The following is a 24,794-nucleotide window of genomic DNA, read 5'->3' on the forward strand; positions in this document are numbered from 1 at the left end:
TGCCTGTACTTATAAGCTCTGATATATCCAAACAAAACTGTTTATCTTCTCTTGATCATTCCTCACTCATTCCATTTCCTCTCCTCACCTCTCCATTATTGTCTCTGGAATGCTTTCTTAGCACCTTCACTTTTCTAATACAGTTTCTTCATATTGTGCAGGAATTATTATTTTAACTCTTCAATGGAATCTTCCCAGATTAGTCTTACTAATGGTTCAAATTGCTGATTATTCCATTAATTCAATTTGACATTTATTTATTAGTTTATACTGTGTATTAAGCTTCATGAGAAAGCTTCATGAAGGAGGTAGCATTTGAAATGGTCTTTGAAAACTCATCAATTAAAAATTAAAATGTTTATTTTAACAAACAAACAATATGGCACTCATTTTAGAAAATGGATAATTTTCTTCTGCATATTATCAATAATAGTAATATTTTCTGAATAAATTTGCTAAGATTTAATTTATCATTCTGTATTGATTATGAATCAGTTTATGTCTAGTTATAGTAAGATGATGCTTATTCTCTATTTCTTTTAGACTTACTGATTTGATATGTATAGAGTCCATTCTTAGTTTAACTCATCAGATGCTTTTTTTTCTCTTTTATTTTTAAGTCTGTAGTTATTTGAATAATACCAGGCTTTTTTTCCCTTGAGAAATATTTTCATAGTGGGCAGGTAAAATGTTTAGGTTACGAATTGGTACTGAAATGGGGACCTGAACAGTAGATGTCTGTGTATACATGATCTCAGGTTATCTTTTGAAATTGCTAGTTTTTTCCCAAGAGCGCTATAAGCCAATCATTACTTCCCTAACATGCCATTTCATTAGTGAGCCTTCAATTTTCATTCTAAGAAAGGGACAAAAATTTGGCTGTTTTTGGAACTAATTGAGTGTAAAGTTTTCTGCTCTTTGATCTGTTACTATACATGGCATCATTTATTTTTATTTTTGTTGTTTATCTTTCATTGCATATTACTTCTTTTTAGAATATTCTGTAATACAGAAAAAATTCACCATTCAAAGTAGGTATATGTAATATAGTTGACTATAAAGCCAGTTTTTATAATCCTCATTTACTCCTCTCACCGTATCCCTGTATAGTTCCTTAGTACATTCTCACAGACAAGGGGCTGGGAATATATATGCTATGATTTAACAGAAAGGGATAAAGGGCTTTTTTGGGTTTTTGGGGCTTTTTTTTGGCCACACCTCAGGGCATGTGGGATCTTAGCTCCTCGACCAGGGATCAAACCCACGCCCAGTGCAGTGGAAATGCAGAATCTTAACCACTGGACCACCAGGGAAAGGGATAAAGGTTTTGATCAGTCTAAGACTCATGTTTGGTTTTCAAGGTATAAGAGGGTCATACCTACGGGGAATAGAAGCACTATGTAAGAGTCCATTCTTTCTTTATATTGCTTTTGTAGTTTTTAGCGCACCTCTTTTTAGTAACTTTTAATGTAATTTCAAACTTAAAAAAGTTGCAAGAAGATTGAAAAGAACTCCTGTGTATATTCTTTACCTAGATTCACCACTTATTTGTATTTTGCCCTATTTGCTTTGTTGTTGATTCTCTTTCTGTCCCCCTATGTGTTTATAATTTTTAAATTTTTTAACCATTTGAGAGCAAGTTGTAGATATTATGTCCTTTACCTCTAAATACTTACATTTGTAGGTTTATATTTCTTAAAGGTTAGTCTGTTCATAACTAAAATACAGTTATCAAAATCAAGACATATGAAGTTACAGTTCTGTAATCTATAATCCACTCAAATGTCATCAGCTGTCCAATCATGTTCTTTGTAGTTTTACCACCACCTGCCCCCCACCACCAGTCCACAGTCCAAATTAGGATCATGCATTACATTTAGTTGCATTTAATGGTCATGGCTCTTTATTTTCCTTAAATTTGGATAATCCTCTAGCCTTTCTTTGTGTTTCTTGATCTTGACATTTTTGAAGGAAATAATCAGTTACTTTGTAGAATAGTCTTCAATTTGGTATTGTCTGATGTTTCTTTATCATTTGATTCAGCAGGAATTCCACAGATGTGATATATCCTTAGCTTTGTCTTATCAGGAGGCCCTGATGTCAGTTTGTCCCAATATTGATGATGTTAATGTCGATCTCTTGGTTAATTAAGATGATGTCTTCCCATTTTTTTTTGCATTATGAAGTTACCATTTTTCCCTCTGAGATTAATGGTAATTTATGGGAGATGCTTTGAGACTATATAAATATCACATTCCTCATAAAACATTTATCTACTAGTTTAAGCATCCATTGATAATTTTCTAAAGCCCATTATTTGTTATATAGTTGATAGTTGGCATTCTACTGTAAGAATGAATCAACTTTGCTTGACTTCATATCCTTTTTCTGGTGACTTCCTTTACACAAGTCTTAGAATAAGGATGTCTTTTATGCCAAGGAATTTCTTGATTCTTCTTGTGGTTTCTAAACTTTCCCCACCATTCCCCACCCGCAAGGAGGAGCAATTTAGGCCTTATATCTTATTTCTGAACTATCTCCTCACAGGCTAGAATAGAGACCTTCATCTTCACCTTGTTTTGGCACTTTCCTTGATCACCCTAGGAGGGTTCATCACTCCTTCTATATACTACGCTTCCGAAGTTGCTTTGTATTTTATCATTGACCATTTTATTTTGTACTTTTTTTTGTTTGTTTAATATAATTATTTTCTTTTCCACTAGGCTACTAGCTTTTCAAAGGCAAGGATCATATTCATCTCTATATATTCAATATTTAGCGAAGAGGTTAGCTAGCTCTAAGTAGACACCCAGTAAAAGTCCCTGAATGAACAAACAGCAGAACAGCAACCATAATAACTGTGGTACGGAGTTAAACTTCAGCCTTATAAACTAATTTTTGTTGCCTGAGTCCAAAACATTTTTTCCTTTTTGGCGTTTCCCCTAACCTAGTGGGTGGGCCTTTTAAGCTGTATACCCCTGAAGTATTTTTACATACTGATAGATAGATGACCAACCCTAATAGTTCAAGGTCATACTTGCCTAGATCACTTACTGAAGATTGGGCCGTATGCCTTCCACAGCTCCTGAGCTTTCCTTCCTATTTGGATCTTCTTATTTTCCCTTTCTCACTTGGGAATAGGGTTATTGGGCTTATTGGGTTCTAGATTTTTTTAAAAAAAGAAAGAAAAAATGTTAAAAGTTTTCTTTATTTATATTCTCTTTATTTCCAAAAGGTTTTAAGGTAGATTAGCTAGAATATAAGATTATGTGAAGTAAAATGGAAGAGAAAAAGGAGACAAAATCAAGGGTAAGGATTTAAGATGGAACATGGCATGAGGCAAATATAAAAATGCATCCTGTAAAGACATTGCTTTAAGTAGGCCACAACTTGGTTTCTAGGATGATTCTTCCAGAAGCTTCATGATCTTGGTAGGTCATGGTGAGGGTGAGGAATAAATCGAGGTTAAGCAAAACATACTTATTGCAGAACTTTTCAGAGCCTTTATATGCTAATATATGTTATGAAAGATGAAGGATATAATGTAAAATGCCCCCAACTTTTTTGACCATGGAAGCCTTCTTTTGCAGAACATCTTTTTTAAAAAAATTTATTTATTTACTTTTGGCTGTGTTGGGTCTTTGTTGCTGCGCACGGGCTTTCTCTAGTTGCGGCGAGTGGGAGCTACTCTTCATTGTGGTGCGCACGCTTCTCATCGTAGTGGCTTTTCTTGTTGCGGAGTGTGGGCTGTAGGCGTGCGGGCTCAGTAGTTGTGGCTCACGGGCTCAAGAGCGCAGGCTCAGTAGTTGTGGTGCACGGGCTTAGATGCTCCACGGCATGTGGGATCTTCCTGGACCAGGGCTCGAACCTGTGTCCCCTGCATTGGCAGGCGGATTCTTAACCACTGCACCACCAGGGAAGTCCCTTTTGTAGAACATCTTGAGAAATTAATGTTCTCTGGAACATGTGGGGCAAAGCTGTATAAGCAGTTAAATACTGTGAAGGCCTTGGGCTTTATGACAGTACTTCAGAGGGAAGGTACCTATTACATCATGGAAGGGATATAGACAACTTGGGTTTAGTTTAGAAGAGATGGTTTAGATGCATAAGGCATCTGAGAATCATTTTATATGAAGAATGGTAGGTGGAGACAGGACATTTATCATGGAGAAGAGAAGATGAAAATTGGGTGGGGTTGTGGGGGACACGGAACTGTTGTCAGTTATCTTGAGGACTGTGACATGGAAGAGGGAAAAGAATTGGTCTTTGATAGGTACATGGACAGAGCTAGAACCATTGAGTAGCAATCAAAAGACCTGTTTCCACTCTATATAAGACAATTTTCTAATTGTCATAACAGTGCAAAGATGGAAAGAAACTGTCTTAGAAAGTGAGTTCTGTGGTGCTGGATTCCTGGACTGTTAGGGATATTTTGAAGATGTTAGCATAGGATTGATGATAGTATTAAAAATACTTTTAGATTGTCTTTTCTAGCTGAGAGATCTTATGATTCTATGCAAATGTGATATAGGCTTTGTATAGTAAAGATATAGGAGACATTCTTCCATAGAGATGCCTGAATCTGCCTTCGGATATAGCAATATAGTGTTTATCTCTAGTATCTAACATGTAGTAGATGCCCAATAAATATTTGTTAAATGACCTGTGGGGAAAGATATCTGAGGGTCATTAGGCCATCATCCTCAAGAGACATAGGAAAGTCTAGATGGATGCACACTGCATAATCAAATGGATCAGGCTCCTGGTGTCTCAGTCATTGCACTCTGACCCCAGCATCAGACTTGGTAGGCAGTAGATTTATCTAGTCTAAGCATAAGCCAAAAGTAGAGAGGAAAATCACTGAAGGAGTGTTTTTCACATTTAGGTTCGTACCCTCAGTTCTGTGTCACAGCATTTGGGGGTGCTGCATTGGTGCTTTGTATGGTCAGCTACACTTTCTGAGTATGGGCAGAAAGAGAAAGACCAATCTCCCCAGTCCCTATGGGATGATGTTATGTGGGGTGATGTCTCTGACAGGTAGTCCCATGTGGAAATTTGTTCTCCTTTTCCAGTCTTATTCTACCTTATCTCTCTACCAGTGCAGTTTTTGCTTTCTTCTGTGTATTCAGTGTGTGTATTTTACAGAGTTGGGTTGCAAAGTCATTCTTTGCCTATAGGTCCTCTCACCTAGCCAGGGGTACTTATAGCATCATGAGAAATTCTTAAAATTGAGAACTTAGTTTATATAAAACTAATGATTCCCTAATATAATCAGTTCTCTTAAGTTTAAATTCTATATATCAACTTAGAATGAGTAAAGAAAAACTGTTATATGCCTCATGTGGCATTTGATATTACTACAGGATATTGCCCTTCAATCATCTAGATTTTTTTTGAAGGTTTAATGGAAATTATACATCCCTGGTGTGGCATATATTCTACCTAGTGTTTAGGGGCTAGGGTGGGGAGCGGAAATACAATTTGTTAATGGTAAATAAAAATTCCAGATATTTTGTATACTGATTTTGTTTTCTTTGGGAAGACAGTTTTTTTGTTTTTTGTTTTTTAAGAGTCATTCCCCCCCTGCTTCACCTTTTTGGACAACTTTGTGGTTTTCAAAAATATAAAGTTCATAGAAGGTTGAACTTAAGTTGTATTTATTCTTGGTTTTAGGGCTGCATGAATTCTTTTCTGTGATGCTTTCACTGACCATTCCAATTCACAGTAGTCTTTTGCTTTCTATATAGTTGCCTTATTTGCCCTTATCGTTTGACTTTATCCCAAAATACAAAGCTATATGTATATCTTTATTTTATGTCTCCTCCATTATAATCTAAACTTGGGAGTAAGAGTCATGCTTTTATAGCCTATATAATTTCCTGTGTGGTATCTTGGACCAAGGAGTTTAGGAACTTAACAATAGTCTGATAAAACCTACTTATTCTGTAGATGGAAAACTCAATAAATAATTTGTTGTTTGATTTGATGTGTATTTAGTATTTACATGCATACTTATATAGCATGAATATAATAAGCCTTGAGTTAGGGCTATAATTTATTTGGAAACTAACAAAAAGGCTTAGAACTTTTCAGCCCACAACCAGAACAACAACAACAAAATAAAACACTTCTATTGTCCTTCATAGTTTATAAAGCTCTTTTATGTATGTCATTTCATTATATCCTCAGAAATCCTGTGAGGTAGAGAGGTAATTTTAGTGTTGCCATTTTAGAAAGAATGATACTAAGACCCAGAGAATTAACTTGCTGATAATTGGTAGAGCTAGGACTGTAACATAAGCCTTTGAACTCCAAATGTTATACGTGTCATATCATGCTGCTTCTAGATCATTTATCCATTCTTGTTGTTAATGGACAGGATTTCCTTTCAGTAACTCAGCCATCCAATAAGTGTTCACTGAATGCTCAGGTTATAATACAGAACACATTTTTAGGTGCATTGGGGAAAACAAGACTCATAAAGCGTTTTGTTCTTACTGTACACAAACATGCACCCACCCACACAAACGCACACCTATTTATTATAGCAATTATAACATTGAATTGTAATTTGTCTCTTTACATGTCTGTCTCTCCAACCAGATTGTGTGCTTCTTGAGCATCCTTTGATTACTCTATGAGCTCCTTTATATCCTCAGTGCCAAATGTCGACTCTGGCACATAGGTGCCTAGTCTGTTGAATCAGTGAATGAATGAATAAGTGAATACAGACATGAAAGACATTATGCCCTCTGGGGGCTTACAGTCTTCTTGGGGAGATAAAGCATGAAGTTTATAGTAAAACAAAGATTAAAAAAAAAACAAATTGTTTTTTTTTAAGAGAAACTTTGTTTATAGGGTTTTTTTTTTTTAACTAATATAAAACAGATTCCCAGCCTGTAGTTCATGTAATTGCTTCCCGGCGTCAGGATTGGTCAGAACATGAGATTGCAATGGAGACTAGCCCCACCATAATTTATCAGGATGTATCCAGTGAATCACAATCAGCTACTTCAACAATCAAAGCTCTGTTAGAACTCCAACAGACAACAGGTATGAATTCACATGCTCAATTGAATGAAGCATGTTTTCTCTAGAGATGGGTTGTGCTAAAATACTACTACTGTTATATTTTCTTTGTTATTATTTGAGCACATTTCCCCCCTCTGGACTTGTCTATAATCATTGGTGCAGTCTGTTTACTTGTCAGTTCATTAAGATGTTCACAGGAGTACTGAAGGATAGACTATAGTCAGTAGAAAGAAGACAAAAATGGCAGAGCTCTTTCTTCTCTGTCTCCTGCTTAAAATGGACAATCCTGTTGCCTTTTGTCATCAGAAAGGAGTAGGTCTGTCAATTCTAAGCACGAAGATAAATGCAGTACAGTTGCCAATTCTATTCAAGAATAGTAGGAGGCAGATTGGAGGGCCCCTGCCATCCTCCTTGATATTAGTGGGGCAGTTTTGTGGTCCTAAAACACCATTAATGGCCTTGCTAGCATTCTAATTTGTTTTTTTAATCTTCATACTTCTTTGTGTAATTTAACAACTTGAGCTTCCATGCAAAGCTATTCTTATTTAACAAGATCCAATCAGTATTTCTAGTTACTAAATATCTTTGATAAGCTCTAAGCAAAACTGTGTTAGTTATACTGACTTTTCTATTATAATAGGTCAAATATTGTCAGAGTATTTAAGGGACCTTACCGATGATCTCATCCAACCCTTTCATTATGGATAAACAAACCGAGACCTAGAGAAGTTACCCAGTTGGTTAGTGGCAGAGTGAGAGTCCATGTCTTTTGATTCCTAGTTCAATGTCCTCTCTATTTGTGGGGTGACTTTTGTATTCCTTTGGTTTTGTTTTGCTTTCTTTGTTTAAATGATTATCTTGATTTTGTTACATTATATGCTTGGTGAGAATAATCTGAATGATCATTCAGTGTACTTAATTACTGGTTACTATTTGTTTGTAACATCCACTCTACACTACCCAAAGAATACTAGCTTTTATTGTAAGTCTTTGGTTAATCTTTCTGTTGGTGTTATTTTTGGCTTTAGGCATTTCCTCAGCTCCTTATCTTTTACACACTCAGCTATTTCCATTAAAGCCTTATAGAGGGTGGAAACCAAATGATTTTGTAGAAAAAGTGATAATATAGAAAGTTATTCTATCCATGGAAACCATTCTTGACTCCAGACCATTCCATTGACATTTTTGCAGGAACAGAGAGGCCATATTTTCCTGACACTGAAAATTTTTATTCTTTAAGAGTCACTAAAAATATTGTAACATTTCTTTGGAGATTATCTTGAATTTTTAATAGATCAAATTAAACTGGTCACTATTCACTGTGTTGTGCTCTTCTGGGCAGGTGTGCCCTAGAGCAAATCATGCTGTGTACTGCTTATTCACCCTTTGTTTTCAGGTTGGTGAACTCCACAATACCAGGTACTGCCTTGAAGAAGGGTAAAGGAAATGTTCTAAGGGGAGTATGTACAGGGGAAACAGATGCAATTGTTTGGCCTAGTGATAATAGGGGGGGATTTTAGTCTGATTGCATATGAGTTCTTGCTAGGCTGCTGGGTATGGTTGCACAAGTTGTGCACCCTACAGCCACACATAGCAGTCTGCTCTTTTGTTTTCAATTCATTGACTCCTTAGTCACTGCCCATGTGGCACCCCAGAGGTCTTGTTCATTATTCCCGAGGACAACTCTGGTTTTAGTACTTGTTTGTAATAAAAGTTAATTTTTCCCCTGACTTTTTTATACAGTAAAGGAAAAATTGGAATCTAAACCAAGACAACCCACTATTGACTTGAGTCAAATGGCAGTGCCTATTCAGATGACCCAGGAAAAGAGACATTCTCCTGAGAGTCCGTCAATTGCTGTGGTAGAGTCCGAACTAGTTGCTGAATACATCACTACTGGTAGGTGTCCTCTTAAAAAGCAGTATTAAGGTAGGAGAGCTACATTTCTGGATTTCATGAGATGGTTGTTTTGGGGAGGATATATTTTTTATATTTCTAGATCTCTTCCAGTTTTCTCTGAGAGCAAATTCACATTGTCCTTGGGATTTACCCTGTCTTTAATGACTAGGGGGGAAAAATCAATAGGTTGTTAGAAAGTTTGCTAGTAATATAAAACTGCAAGTTGGCCATAAATAACATCTGTGAACATAGGGCAATAGTTGTAGTGAGAGGATAGAATATCTTTCATATAAGAATAAATATTCATATGCATCTGGATTTTTTAGTTTTGGGGAAAGGGAGGTGGGTCAAGGGAGAAAGAAAGTATAAAAGCCAACCCTTTTTTTAAAATGTAAGGAAAAAAATGTGGAAAATTTTAAATCCCTGTAAATACTTAGGAGTTCTGGTGGAAAGCACATTAGGTATTTGTTTAAAATGTGGTATGGCAGCAAAACACTAACGAAGTTTTTGGATGGCATATGTAGAGAAGTGGAGCAGGAAGGATAATAGATTCTTTCATATTCTGCTGAGACCACACTTGGAATACTGCTTTCTGTTTTGGACACTTCATTACCTTGAGATTTGAAATAGTTCAGAGAGTAGTAATGTGAATAATTAGGGGTTAGGAGAGATAATTTATGAGGCAGTATGTAAAGAACACCTGTCTTACGTTTTCTTTAGCAGTGATTAAAAAAGAACATAAAGTTACGAATATTTGAAGGATGTAAATAACAAAGTGGAAAAGGAATTCTTTGGCATTTTAGGAGATATTGTTAAGACTAATGGGTTAAAATTGCCTAAAGGGAAAATCCAGTTAAAGATTATGGAAAGCCATCTAGTATCTTTCTTTAGAGCTATTTAGCAAAAAGCAGAGTGTAGTATGTTGGGGAAATCAATGATAACCTCTGGGGATAGACTAGATTATCAAACAGTAAATAGATGAAAAGACCTATGATTTCTTCCCTTACTTATCCTTTTCAGAACGCACTGATGAGGGGACAGAGGTTGCTTTTCCCCTTCTAGGTAAGTGGTGTGCATCCATTTGTAGTATAACCTAAGGTAAAATATGATTGTTTGAGGGGGAAACCACTTAAATGGATGCGCTCTACTCTGATCTGGTAGAGGAAAGGTAAGCTCTACTCAGTGAAAGGGAGAGAGACTTTCCTTTTGCAGAATACTAGGATTCTTTCTCAGAAATGAGCAGTTTGACATTGGAAAAATGAGTTGTTTAAAGAAATAAGTGACTGTTTTATGGTGTTTACATGGCCCAGTTAAGGTCACTTCAGCTGTTTTCCAAATATGCACTCTGTGACCTCCCTTCCATAATCTCCTCCCATCATATCCTCAGCCTCACTGAGTTTTTTCTTTGACTTCAAAGCCAGCTTTCTGGCCCTGGCCTCTTGTATCATCCTGCAATGGATATTATTTTTCTCTAACTTTTCTGCACTCTGGGGAATTACTATGAAGAGATTTATAGTATCTTGAATGAGGATTATTTTTAAATGGTTTTAGTTGATCATCTATTAAATCCATTTCATTTCTTAATAAATTTAGTGTAATAATTATGAAGATTAGTGTGGGCAACAGAAATCTGCCATTTAATCTGATAATTTCATCAGAAATTATATTTATGTACTATTTATTTTTCAAATGTCATTCATTTCTGATGATGCTTACATCAGTAAAAAACTTCATTAATTTGCTTGCTTAATTTTAATATTAGTATGATTTGTTTTTTCTCTTTTTCAGTTATATTATAAATGATTCAATACTTATTTTAATATAAACCTTTTTTTCAGTTTGGTTGAGCACATATGAAAGATTTTATTAACACATATAATTTAAAATGTACATATAAAGCATATTGTGAAATACAGTAAGATACTGTAGTACATTTATAAAAGAGTACTGCTGGTGCTACCTATAACCTCATATCACATGTAGGCATATGTATAGCAACAATAGAAAAACTGCATTTGTGAATTTAGATAGAATGTGTTATAAAACTAAAGCTTGTTTATATTTCACTGGCTAGTTTTAAAGTTCTATACTATAACACATAAATGGCACTTTTACACTGATTTCTGTTGTGTTCATCTTACCCTTGGGCACCCCACTATGACTTTTCTAAGTATGGAACCACTACTACTTGAAATTGTAGATCAAGATATATGAGAATTAGAACCACGGATTAGTGAGAGAGTTTTGATATTCTCAAAATCCTTAGCTAATTTTACAGATTTATTTTAATCTGTTCCTGATTCAAAAAGTTGGTTTCCTAGTGACCATAAGCATTTTTAAAGGTCTGTAGAATAAGAAGTGATGATTGTTTATACTGTTTAAAAAGTTGAAATTGAGGAGACTTCCCTGGTGGCACAGTGGTTGAGAATCCGCCTGCCAGTGCAGGGGACATGGGTTCGAGCCCTGGATCAGGAAGATCCCACATGTTGTGGAGCAACTAAGCCCGTGCGCCACAACTACTGAGCCCACATGTCACAACTACTGAAGCCCGCATGCCTAGAGCCCGTGCTCCGTAACAAGAGAAGCCACTGCAATGAGAAGCCCACGCACTTCAACAGGGTAGCCCCCGCTCGCCACAACTAGAGAAAGCCTGCGCACAGCAACCAAGACCCAACGTAGCCAAAAATAAATAAATACATTTAAAAAAGAAAAAAAAAGTTGAAATTGAGACTGATTAAAAGTGGTAGTTTGGCATCAACGTAGATGTATAGTTTTACATCTATATATAAATGTAAATATAAATGTATAGTTTACTCCATGGGACCTTGTAGCAAGAGAGTAAGAGGTGGGGTTGTTTCCTAAACTATACTCTCACTCACTTATGTCAGATGAGCCAAATTTGAATAGATGGAAGAAAGAACACTGACTTTTCTGTTATTTTGTTAACTTTATATTTTAGTACTTAACAATTTAAGGACCATTTTCAATTCATTACTTCATTTGGTCCTCTTCTAAGAAATAAGTTTTTATCCCAATAAAAAACCAAAAATAAAACAAACAAAATAAACCTCTAAATTTTAGAGGTTAATAACATAGAGTTTAAGTGACCTCTTCAAATTCACATAGCCGGTTGGTGGCAGAGCGGAACAGAATCCAGTTGTGACTCTTGGTCCAGTTCTCCTTCTGCAGTATCACCTTGACCTCTTGCATCTTTAGGGTATGAGACAGTGTCACTTTATATATAAAGGAGTGAATGCTTCTGGTTTTTCTGTTGCATCTGGAACCGGGACCAAGAGATTAAAGAACTTATACTGTCTCACTGTCCTTAAAGATATTAGTCTGGGATTTGATTGCAGAAACTGATTGTTGTTTTGTTACCTTAATGGGGTAAAGGTCACTGGAGAAAGAGTACAACTCACAGGAGGATATAACTTTAAGGGATTTGTTCCTCCTTTGTGATAATAGTTTTCACAGTGCTTCCATATACATTTCTCATCTCATCCTTCTAATAGCTCTGTTATTCCCGTTTTACAGATGAGGACACAGAGTCTCAGAGAAGATAAGTGACTTTTTCAGAGTCACACAGCTCATAAGTGGGCAGACTCTGGTCTTCTGCCTCCTAGTACCACACTTTCTCTCTGTGATGCAATCTCACAGACATTTGTTTCAAATGACTACTGGTTACAGATGCTGTGGTGATTTCTGGAGAAATATCATCACCTCCTCTATTTTCAGTCAGCCATCGCTCCCAGCCCCAACAGCCCTCCCAGCCTCAGCGGACCCTCCTCCAGCACGTGGCTCAGTCACAGACCGCAACACAGACTTCGGTGGTGGTGAAGTCCATCCCAGCATCTTCCCCTGGAGCAATCACCCACATCATGCAGCAGGTTGTATCTCTTCTTTTTCCTCCTACCTTCTGTAACTGCCTCCTTCCTGAAATAAGGTTTAGTTTCATCTCCTTTTGTAAGAGGGGAAATAACTGAGTTGAGGCGTGTTTGTATAGTTCTTTCATCTGTGAGGAGTGAGTAAGGGAAATGAACTGAGAGTCTTAACACCAGAAAGTAATTAAGAAATAGTATTCTTGGATCTTCTGTGAACTCTTAACATTTCAAAAGGGTGAGGCTATCTAGATGAATCTGTGACATCAGGATTTGTCTCTGTTTCTATGTATTTTATTGTTATGGAAGGATTTATCACTGAGGTAAGATTTTCTGATGAAACAGAAGTTGGCTTGTTTAGCTGTTTGTTGCTGTTGCTGGGTTTTTCATTTGTTTTACTCTTTGCTTTTATAATGAATCCTTATGGAAACATTAAGAATAAGTAGGTAAATAAATATTTGACTTCTTTCTTTTTTTAACATATTTATTGACTATTTGACTTCTTTTACTGTATGTGATCAATTGAGGAAGAGACTCACAGGAAGGAGAATGAATTAATATGAAACAGAAAATCTGGTACCAAGGGTAATGGGGAAAAGGAAAAAATATATTGATGACATTGATTTTGTGCCAGATACTGTGCTTTGAGCTTTAAATACTTTAACTTGTTTAATTCTTGCTATGATCCTGCAAGGTGGGTGAATTATCTCTCTTACAAATGAGGAAACTCATGCTCATAGAAATTAAATAACCTATTCTGGGTGGCAGAGCCAGGATTTAAACCCAAAGCATCCTGCCTCTATTATAAAGTTATATCATAAGTATCAGATTTAAGCATGACTTATTATTAGTAGCCACATAAATTATCATCACTCAACTGGTAGAGGTTGACCCTAATTACAGGCAAACTACTGGAAAGGCAGTGAAGAAATTGTTGAATTAAAAACCTATATGCGTAAGGTCATTATGAGATACGGGAGGGTTTCAGTTGAATCTCAAAGTTTTAAAGTTTAGAGTAGATGTGTAGCATTTGACAAGGCAGTGGGAAGGATGGGGTGGGGTAGATCTTCTGTCACTGAGGGAAGCCAGATGGCCAGAGGTTTTGCTGGGTGTCAGCTCTCAGCCTGGAGTTTGGCCCTTATCTGGCTGTCCTGACATTGACCTTTCTCAAGACACCCAGAGAGGTCGGACAGCTGGCCCTAACCATGTCACTCGAGATCGCTGCCTCCTCCCAACACTATTATAACCGACACCAGGCCATCTCCCTTTCTACTGACAGGAGCACTCTTGTCCCCTCCCCGGTCTGCTTCCCTCCTGGGAGCCAGGTCTCTGGGGAGCCATTGCCTGGTGGGCCTGGAACCCAAGCAAAGGGCGAGGAGGGCTGGGGCAGAGGGCAGTTCATGCAGACCTTGGTGTGAAGCCTGACGAACCATCTCCACTCGGAGCCGAGAGGCCCTCTGTGGGGATGGGATGGGCACGGCCTTCAGATAACGCCTACCTTCTGGACCGTGCTGGATGGGCGCACGGCCACAGTGAGCTTCTCTGAACCTTGGCTTTTCTCTGGATGCCTCACTCCTGGGTTGCTGCGTTCTTCCTTTGGACAGGTGAAGAGCTCTGATGACCAGGCCAGAGAGCTGTGTCCTGAGCCAGGGAGCCTTTTCTTTTTCTGTGTCGTGCTGTGCTTGCAGGGCATCCTTATTTCTCTTACCTGTAAGTTCTGGGCCCTCTAGGACTTTTCTTATTGCAGTGAGTTGGCCAGTTTTTGCAGTACTTAATGTTGAGTACTAAGAGTTGAAATTATAAAAGTCTCAGTCTAAAGCCCCCTTTAGGTTTAGAAACCTTGAGGTTTTTTGGTCTTTCTAGGTTCTCCCTTCTGAAATTTTTTTGAATGATTCTTGTAATCAAGTCTTTTCCAATTTGAGGAAAATGTAGCAATATAGGTGTTTTTCTTATTTCATTCTTACTTTGTGCCTTTTTTACTTAGGCATTAAGCAGTCACACTGCTTTTACCAAACACAGCGAGGAACTTGGAACTGAGGAGGGCGAGGTTGAAGAGATGGACACTTTAGACCCTCAGACAGGTCTGTTTTATCGATCTGCCCTGACTCAGTCACAGTCAGCTAAACAGCAGAAACTTAGCCAGCCACAGCTGGAACAGACTCAGCTGCAAGTGAAAACTCTGCAGTGCTTCCAGACTAAACAGAAGCAGACCATCCACCTGCAGGCAGACCAGCTCCAGCACAAACTCCCGCAAATGCCCCAGCTTTCCATCAGGCATCAAAAACTCACCCCTCTCCAGCAAGAACAAGCACAGCCCAAGCCAGATGTACAGCACACACAGCATCCCATGGTGGCCAAAGACAGGCAGCTTCCTACCTTAATGGCACAGCCCCCACAAACTGTAGTACAGGTGCTTGCAGTGAAAACCACGCAGCAGCTCCCCAAACTGCAGCAGGCTCCGAACCAACCAAAAATCTACGTGCAGCCCCAAACCCCCCAGAGCCAAATGCCGCTCCCAGCCTCGTCAGAGAAACAGCCGGCAAGCCAGGTAACGGAATATTGATAGCATGCAAAGTTAAACTTCTCTGTTCACGGAAAAAATGAGAACATCACGACCCTATCGTGATTAGCAGTGCATTCTCCTGGCAAGAGGAAACTCAAAAGCCTCATTACACTGGTGTTACTTTACCCCATCAGAAGGTTGACATTAGGGAAGAAATGCACGCGTTAATATAGGAAGAAAAAAAGCATAGCGCTCAGAACTTGATTTTCCAGGCAGTTTTTAATGAAATAACTTCAGCATTGATCAACAGTGCCTAGAAGCGATATCCCTAAATTATTTTTATTTTTTAGGTATAAAATATTTATTTCCATGCCTGTAAACTCTATTTCTGTGGCAATAATGCTAAGTAAAATATAGTCTTTTAAGGAGCTTCATTGACCGTCTTCCTTTGTAGTTTTACATCATCACCATTTGGTTAATAAATTTATCTTCTAGATTTATCTTCTAGATTTTGGAGGAATTATCTGTGAATATTGAAAAAAAATTATATTACGGAAAATCATTGGCTTTGAAGTGATGTATGTGTGTATTATAAATACATATATATAGAATATGTTTGTATAAATGTATTTTGAAGCAGAAGATTGAAAAAAAAACCCTACTTTTTATTTTAAAAAGCTGAAGATTATATGAAATAATTTGAGATCGGTTGAAGGTATACTGTGTGGGGATGTAAATCCCAAAGGAAAACAAGGCTGCTGTGACTTTTTTTTCCTTTACTGTTATGAACCTTGGCTGGCTGAACAAAGGTTCTTTTGACCCCTCCTCTTTTGCTAGGTTTCTGACAAGTAATCAGATACTTTCCCATCAGCCCTCTTTTTAAAACACCGAGCTTCAAAATATCTTCCTAGTATACCGCACGAATGTTTCTTTTGCCATATTGTCTGGGGTGTTTGATAGGTTTTCTCAAAGATATGTAGCTGTAACACACACAACCCCAATTTGTTTTCAGGTGGAGCAGCCAGTTATAACCCAAGGATCCTCTGTTACAAAGATAACTTTTGAGGGGCGCCAGCCTCCCACAGTTACAAAGATAACTGGTGGCAGTTCTGTGCCTAAGTTGACATCACCAGTTACAAGCATATCTCCCATTCAGGCCTCTGAGAAGACAGCAGTGTCAGACATTTTGAAAATGTCTTTGATGGAAGCTCAGATTGATACAAATGTAGAGCATATGGTAGTGGATCCCCCAAAGAAGGCTCTTGCCACTAGTATGCTCACTGGTGAAGCAGGATCATTACCCTCCACCCATGTGGTGGTGGCAGGGATGGCGAATTCCACTCCCCAGCAACAGAAATGTAGAGAGTCCTGTTCAAGTCCATCTGCTGTTGGCCCTCCCCTAACGACAAGGAAAATCGATGCACCAGGAGTGCCTACGACAGGCCAGTTCATGCGTATTCAGAATGTAGGCCAAAAGAAAGCTGAAGAGAGCCCAGCAGAAATTATCATCCAGGTAAGAATCGGAAGGAACACCAGAAACCTTGAGCATATTGGGGGTTGTGGGTTTGGTGTGTTTTGGGATGTCACAGGAAAAGTCAAGCCAAAATGGGAAAGAGATTTATCTTTGAGATGGCATGTGACAAACTTGGTTTACTACCTGTTACAAATTTACAAATTTGTACTTATTTTCTGAAACAAAGTCCTAGAAAATTGATAGATATTGTCACAACAGCACACCTTAGAGGCAGTCAAGGGCCCTGAGCCCATGTGTCTGCTTGATTCATAGATGCAAGCCACACTTGCCAGTGTTGACTCAGCAAGTCAACCTACAAGATCAGCAACTTCCCAGGTCAAACTTTGGGCTCCCCAGTCTTTGCCCAAAGAATATAAGTAGTTTGTACTTCTGGGATATAACTGCATTGTACTCCTATTTCAAGTTAGTTTCAGGGACCCTTTCCTTGCAGAAACACAGTTCTTGATCCAAATTTATGGTTTTCAGGACAATAAAACCTTAATTAACTGAAATGTCTGGAGAAACATGTTGTAAGAGAATGTTTCTTAGTAATTTAATTTTATGTCTAACTTGGGATTAACCGTAAAGCTTTGCTTTTTATTTCAATCATTGTATTATTGAAAAATCTTATTATGGTTACTGTCCTGCCCTGGTAAGTACAGGCTAGTGAACATGATGGATTATTCATTGACAGTAGATCTAACTATGCCTCACATTCCCTTCATTTTAAAACTCATCTGTCATCTTGTATAACACATCCAGACTGAAAAGTTACACTGGGCCCAGAGTAGCTTTTAGAAGTTGTGTTTTATTTCCCTCTCTCCTTGCAAGGTATCAGGTTGTTCTCTTGACATTTATCGTTTTTGCTTGGAAGGTGTCAGAGCAGCACATTTTAGTTAATTGAGAATTTGGATTTATTGAAACGTGGATAGTCTAGTATTTACCGTAGACTCACTATTGTGTGACTTAGGTGTTCCTATAGTAAATTTTGCCTTTCCTGCGATGCCAAGCCATGAGAGAATGCAAATTGACCGATGTTAATCCAAATATGATTTAACAATATGGGGGAAATGCTTAAATGCAAATAGACCTGGCCATTGAATTATTCAAATAATTTGTTCCTTCCTGTCAAAACAAATGTTAGTGAACTAAATAATCCTTGACCGAAGGATTTGTTACGTTTTTTTTCCCCCTGAAGAGGTAGGGTTTGGTGGAAAAGGAAGTTTCCTGGCTTTGCCATTCACTGTGTGACTTTGGGCAAGACTACTTAACCTCACTGTGCCTTCGTTTCCTCATCAGTAAAATGGGAGTAAGGAATGCCTACTTTACACGATTGACATAAGGATTACACAAAATTGAGATGAAGCACCTAGCACAATACCTGGCTTGTAGTGATTGCCCAATAAGTGGTAGCTATTACTATTTTTACTAAAATTTACTGTGGCTCCTGGGAGTTTAAATTGGTACACTCACTAAATTGAAAATAATTTTGAATAGCTTATTTAGAAACTATTTTCTGTACTTTGTGAAAAGGGGTGAAAATGTAATTTGCTTCAGGTATCAAGGATGATAGCTAATGAGTGGGTTCTCTACAAGAATACTCAACTAACTTTTAGCATATACCATATGCTGGGTTGCTGTGCCAGAGGGAAGAGCAGCATAGTGATTAAGAAGCAAGCTTTTGGAGTCAGAAATGCCTAGATTTGAATCTCACCTGTACTCCTTAACCACATTGTGGCATAGAGCAACAGAGTTAACCTCTGTCCCTGTGATGAAATGGAAACAGTAACACTTACCTCACAGGGTTGTTTTGAGGATTGAGAAAATGTATATAAAGCAGCTGGTTAAGTGTCTGATACAGAGTAATACTCAGTAAGGATAGCTCCTGTTATTATAATCATCACTAATATACTATTAGAGCATTTTCAGGTCTCACTAGTTATGCTTAGCTTTGACCCAAAGTATTGATTTTTACTGATTTAGTAAAGTACCTATTGACATGAGTGAAGGAAGTCTGCAGAAGTTCTTTGATTCCTTCAAAACTATTCTGTAAAAATTCAACATGTTTAATATTAAACGCTTTGTAGACAGATAATCTGTATTTCATTTATTCATTCATTCATTCATTCCACATGTATTATTTAACCTCTGTCTTCCAGGCACTGTGCTAGGTGTGAGGATAGAGGAGTAAACAAAATGAATGTATCTTCTGTTCTGAAGGAGTCTGTATATGTGGAATTGATAGAATTTTAGAACTGCAATGATCTTTAGAGCATATCTTCTCTAATTATCTTATTTTACACAAGATTAAACTAAAGCTCAAGGAAGTGAAGTGACTTTTTCAGAGGTCCACAGCAAGTCAGAGCCAGAGCTGAACTAAAATTCTGACCCTACCTGAGACTTTTTCACAATGATTAGCTATATGGAACAGGGGCAGGAGGGTGAGGGAAGACAAACAAAAATACTTCAGCACCCTAGAATCAATGCCTAGGCATCTTACACTATTTTCTTGATAGTATTAAAATTAAATTTGCATCTTTAAACAACCCTCAGTAGAAGGTTGTTTTGGTTAGGTATATTTTCAAAGTGCTGATATTCAGCTTTGCTCTGGGGTTTTTTATGTTAAAGATACATTATTCATTTGGAAAGTATTTATTGATCATCTAATGTGTGCCAGGCCCTGTTTAAAGTTATGGGCAGGGCTTCCCTGGTGGCGCAGTGGTTGAGGGTCTGCCTGCCAATGCAGGGGACACGGGTTCAAGCCCTGGTCTGGGAGGATCCCACATGCCACGGAGCAACTAGGCCCGTGAGCCACAACCACTGAGCCTGCGCGTCTGGAGCCTGTGCTCCGCAACAAGAGAGGCCGCGATAGTGAGAGGCCCGCGCACCGCGATGAAGAGTGGTCCCCGCTCACCGCAACTAGAGAAAGCCCTCGCACAGAAACGAAGACCCAACACAGCCAAAATTAAATAAATAAATAAATTTAAAGTTATGGGCATCTAACACTGAAAAAGATAGTCGAGTTCTGTGCTCTGGTCCATACTGTCTTGGATCTTACATTCTAAGGGTGAGAAGAAAACAAAGAGATGATAAATGCAATGAAGAAAATGTAACAGAACATAATAGGGGTGGGGGGTGGGGGGTGGGATCGAGCCAGTACTCTGGTTTCCTTTCATAAAAGGAAGGCTTTTCAAAGCCTTTTACTTTAAGCATTTGAGCTAAGATGCAGATGACAAGGTGGAACCAGCCGTGTAAAGATTTGGAGGAGGAGTATTCCAGGAAGAAGGGAAGAACTAGTGCAAACACCCTATGGTACAAGTGAGTTTGGCATAAGGCTGGAGCCATCCATGGTAAGGCTTTTGATTTCATAGCAAGTACAATAGGAAACAATTGTAGAGTTTTAAGTAGGGGTATGATATGAACTGATATACCTTTTAAGAAGGTATATAATAAAGTTGAGAAAAAAGAATCTGACAAGGCAGTATTGCCTAATATGTGTGTATCTATTGGTATTTTTATTGTTCAAAAGACAGTTTTGTCCTCCCTAGTCTTATTTTCAATAAAGATTGTTATTATGTGACCCAAACAAATAACTTCCCCTTTGAACTACCAAAGGGCTTAAAATATATTGTGGTATCAGCAGATTAATCATTCATCTTACATATAATAATAAGCAAAATCTGATTACATTTACATTTCAAATATGCTTAATGACCAAATAAAAATGTCCTTCAAAGTCTGTCTCTTGAATTAGGCCCAGACTTCAGCCTCCTTTGTTAGAAGAGGCACCATCAAGGAGTGGAAAGATCACTTTGAGTTGTAGAGGACTTGGATTTGAATCCTGGCATCCTGGCATTAACGCTGACCAACTGTGTGACCTTGGTTAAGTCGCTTACTATCTTAGTTTCCTCATCTGTAAAATGGGAATAATATTAAGCATCTAGCACAGTGCCTGGCATCTAGTAGTTGTCCAATTAATGTCAGTTTCCTTTTTTCCTTCCTTATTGTTGTTGAGAAATCCTCCTGTCACCTTTTTTTTTTTTTTAAACCGTAAAGCTCTCCTGTGTCTTCTCTTTCAGGCCATTCCCCAGTATGCTATTCCTTGCCACTCCAGCTCCAATGTGGTAGTAGAGCCCAGCGGGCTCCTTGAGCTAAACAACTTCACCAGTCAGCAGTTGGATGACGATGAGACAGCAATGGAGCAGGACATAGACAGTAGCACAGAGGATGGAACCGAACCCAGCCCCTCTCAGAGTTCTGCTGAACGGTCCTAGTGTTTTGGACACAGGAGTGCACTTTAAAACCTACTTGGTTACCAAGTGTCCAGGGAAGCCCTTGTATTTTGATGTCTAAAGAGAGCACTTTGCCCATGCTTAGGCTGTGGACCCTGAAACAGCAGTGTTTGAACAAGAATTGCTGCAGGAGTAGCATTTTAAAACAAGATAAAACTCACAGGGGAATGTACTTTTTTTTGAAAAAAGAAAAAGATGCACATCTACAGTGACGTGAGACATGATATTCTTTCTCTGTTGGACCACGGCTAATGGAAAAGTTTGTCTTGCAGTGGAAAGAGACTTTTCCTGTGAATGTTTCTCAGCTGGTTTCTACTGAGCAAAACACCATCAAAAAAGGAGAATGTGAATAGTTTGTATTTTGAAACAGTGTGTCAGGAACAGTTTTTTAAAAAAATCTTGTATGTTTTTGCAAATCCCTGCAAGTGCTGAATTGGTTAACATTTTACATCTGCTCAGTTCATATTTTATAAAATAACTAGTTCTTTAATACTGGCATTAAAGAATCCTTGTTAGACGGTAGAAATCAGGTCCCTAACCCATGGGAAATGCTTTTTGGGTGGCTTGTACATTCTCACCAATTGTATGCTAATTTATTGTGTTGTTGTTCCTTTGTGCTCTAGGCAGCACACTTGCCTTCTATTTATTTAAATGTAAACATTTCAAAGCAGGCCATATTCCTTCTGACAAATTTCCTGTAAGCCGGGATTGCCTACCTTTTCCATCTCTGAACCTCCCCCTTCTCCTTTAAGAAAGCTTAATGAGAAAATGTTTCATTGTGAAACAGAGGAAAAGAAACATTTTCTGATCCAAAGGAAATGTTCAGTTATGTTCAGGAAAACAAATTATTCATATGATGCTATCTTAACATTGAAATTGCACATTCATGTTGGACTGAGACTTTGAAAATAACTTTTACATACTTTTGTTTAACCCCCTTTGAAATGTATAAAAAGTTCATTTACAGTTCTAAATGTAATGGTTTTAAACATTCTACCTTTTTAGGACACGATTTGTTTAAGCAATATGTTTGGGTCTTGTGATCACTGTCTGTCACAAGTAGAGTGAGGGGTAAGAGGGTGGGAGGGTAAGAGTCAGTTTTGACAAGTTGTGGCAAAGGAAACTATACTTTTCATTTTTTAAAAATGTAAATAGAAAAATTTTTAACGGTTTTATATAGATTTCACTATAAATAAGCATTTTAAGACTGACAAATGTTGAACTGTACATACATATATCAGCATAACTGCCCAATTTTTTGGTGCTGAAGTACTGTAAGTAGAATTCATCAATGGTCTCCTAATTTTTACATCTATATCTGGAAAAAAAAACTGTGATCCTGTAGTTAATAAATTCCCACTGGAGTAACACTGAAGATTTAAACACAAGCATTCACAAGATGCACTGATCTCTGGTAGTTGTCATTATTTCTACTACGTGATAATGACTTATACCCATAGATGGAGCTGTTGGTTATTATTTTGTTGTACAAATTCACGTTGAAAAGACTTTGTGACTGCTTCTAGTTAAGTAATTTTTTTTAACCTCTTGGGTCATAGACTTCTTTGAAAATCTAATTATACTATGAACTCTCTCACCAAAAAGATACACATGCCAATATACATGTTAGGTTTTGCATACATTTTTAGGGGTTCATGGGCCCCTAAGCCTATCCATGTATTCCAGGTTAAGCCCTCTGTTATGGTCAGTCCATTACTTACAGATGAAAGTTTTTATAAAATAAAATATCTTTTAAATATTCATGCATCAGGTAACAAGAGCAAACTTGAATAAAGTCATTATGTTCTACTTCTACATATTCTGGCACCATAACATAACCTGTGTCCCTTTGAGAATTTAGCCTTAATATGTTTCAGCAACTGAAATGGCAAATGAAATTTCCATAGTCTTCATTTTTAAAAATTAGTATATATTTTAACAAACTATCAAGTGAGGTATATAATCTTTTTTCTTTTAAAGTTGTTAATTTCAAGGAGAGCATGAATTTCAGTTTATTCGACAAATATTTAAGCATCTTCTGTGTGCCAGGTGCTATTCTAAGCACCAGGAATATACCGTAGTGAATAAACAGAAAATCCTACCCTAATGGAGTTGATAAACAAGGTTACCTGCTGATGAAATGGATACGAAGGCTAAAGGAAAGAGGTAACAAGAGTGGCTCTTAGATTTCTTGATTAAGTAGGTGGATGGTGATGCCATACATGGATTTCCAGGCATACTTTTATTGAAAGTCTTAGCATTAGATCTATTAGTATTTCATATGTTTAAGTCCATAAGTTAAATGTAAATTTAAGTCATCCACGTGAAGGATATTCAGAGATTACAATGCAAATGCTACAAAATTAATAAAACCCTAACTGTTAAAGACAGTGATCAGAAAAATCCATTTGGCTTAAAGTAAACGTTGATAAATGCTTCGTACTGCAGATGCAGTTTATGGTGAACTTAGAGAACTTAAAAAAAAAGTAGCAGCTTTATTGAGGTTAATTCACATGTCATACAATTCACCCATTTAAAGTATACAGTTCAGTGGTTTTCTAGTATATTCACAGAGTTCAGCAGTCATCACAACAGTCAATTTTAGAGCATTTGCATAACCCCAAAAGAAACCCTGTACCCCTGAAACCACCACCACCCTAGCCCTAGGCATCCACTAAACTAACTTCTGTCTCTATGGATTTGCCTATTCTGGACATTTCATATAAATAGAATCATACAGTATGTGGTCTTTTGTGACTGGCTTCTTTCACTTAGTATAGTGTTTTCAAGGTTCATGTTGTAGCATGTATCAGTGCTCCCTTACTTTTTATGGCTCAGTAATAGTCCATTGTGTGGATATACCACATTTTATCCATTCATCAGTTGATGGGCATTTGGGTTGTTTCCACTTTTGCGCTCTTATGAATAATGGTGTTACGAACATTTGTGTACAAGTTTTACATAAATTTTCAATTCTCTTGGGTAAATATCTAAGTGCAATTGCTGGGTCATATGGTAAGTATTTTTAACAATGTGAGGAACTGCCAAACTCTTTCTTACAGTGACTACACATTTTACATCCTTGCAAGCAGTGTAGGGGAGTTCCAATTTCTCTGCATCTTCACCAACACTTGCTATAATTTGCCTTTTTAATTATAGCCATGCTAGTGTATGAAGTGGTACCTCATTGTGGTTCTGATTTACATTTCCTTGATGGCTAATGATGAGCATTTTTTTCATGTGCTTATTGGCTGTTCATACATCTATGGAGAAATGTCCTTTGCCAATTTCTCAATTGAATTATTTTCTATTTTATTGAGAACTTTTGAAGTACAGAAATATTACTATTCTTAAGAGAAAAGTAAGCTGTTTTCTGGAAATTAATTCATCACCCTTAAAATCTTAATCAGGTTCTCTTTCTTCCTCTCTAATGTAACAAATTGCTTAACATCCTTAAAACTGTACAGAGCTTTATAGTTGAAAATGCTTATAAATACATTTCTTTGTGAGGTTCTGTCAATAGCCTGCTGGGCTAGGATACCTCAGTAGCACCTGGGATAGTGCAAAGGAAATAGTGGTCAGGTGGTCTGGATTTGAGTCCCAGGCTACTCTGTTTATTGGTTATATGAACTTGAGGAAGTCACATTCCCCATAATACAAAGTGAATATTTCTGACC

General features: G+C 37.6%; 1 protein-coding gene across 18 annotated transcripts in view; it reads left to right on the forward strand.

Moving 5' to 3' along the window:
- EMSY (EMSY transcriptional repressor, BRCA2 interacting) overlaps positions 1-24,050 on the forward strand; it is an 83,388-nt gene extending 59,338 nt beyond the window's left edge. For 6 of the 18 annotated variants that reach the window (XM_057553802.1, XM_057553804.1, XM_057553811.1 and 3 more), the window contains 7 exons: positions 6,889-7,053; positions 8,776-8,931; positions 9,952-9,993; positions 12,619-12,818; positions 14,794-15,357; positions 16,325-16,825; positions 20,905-24,049. In XM_057553802.1, coding sequence (XP_057409785.1) covers positions 6,889-7,053; positions 8,776-8,931; positions 9,952-9,993; positions 12,619-12,818; positions 14,794-15,357; positions 16,325-16,825; positions 20,905-21,099 — 1,823 coding nt within the window. In that variant the 3' untranslated portion in view covers positions 21,100-24,049. Of the gene's footprint in view, positions 1-6,888; positions 7,054-8,775; positions 8,932-9,951; positions 9,994-12,618; positions 12,819-14,793; positions 15,358-16,324; positions 16,826-20,904 lie in introns of all 18 variants that reach the window. The other 12 variants (XM_007187552.2, XM_007187556.2, XM_007187555.2 and 9 more) reach the window with 7 other exon arrangements.
- Positions 24,051-24,794: the final 744 nt, after the last annotated feature.

Source organism: Balaenoptera acutorostrata, chromosome 9, assembly GCF_949987535.1.
Source record: "Balaenoptera acutorostrata chromosome 9, mBalAcu1.1, whole genome shotgun sequence".
Classification (NCBI taxonomy): domain Eukaryota; kingdom Metazoa; phylum Chordata; class Mammalia; order Artiodactyla; family Balaenopteridae; genus Balaenoptera; species Balaenoptera acutorostrata.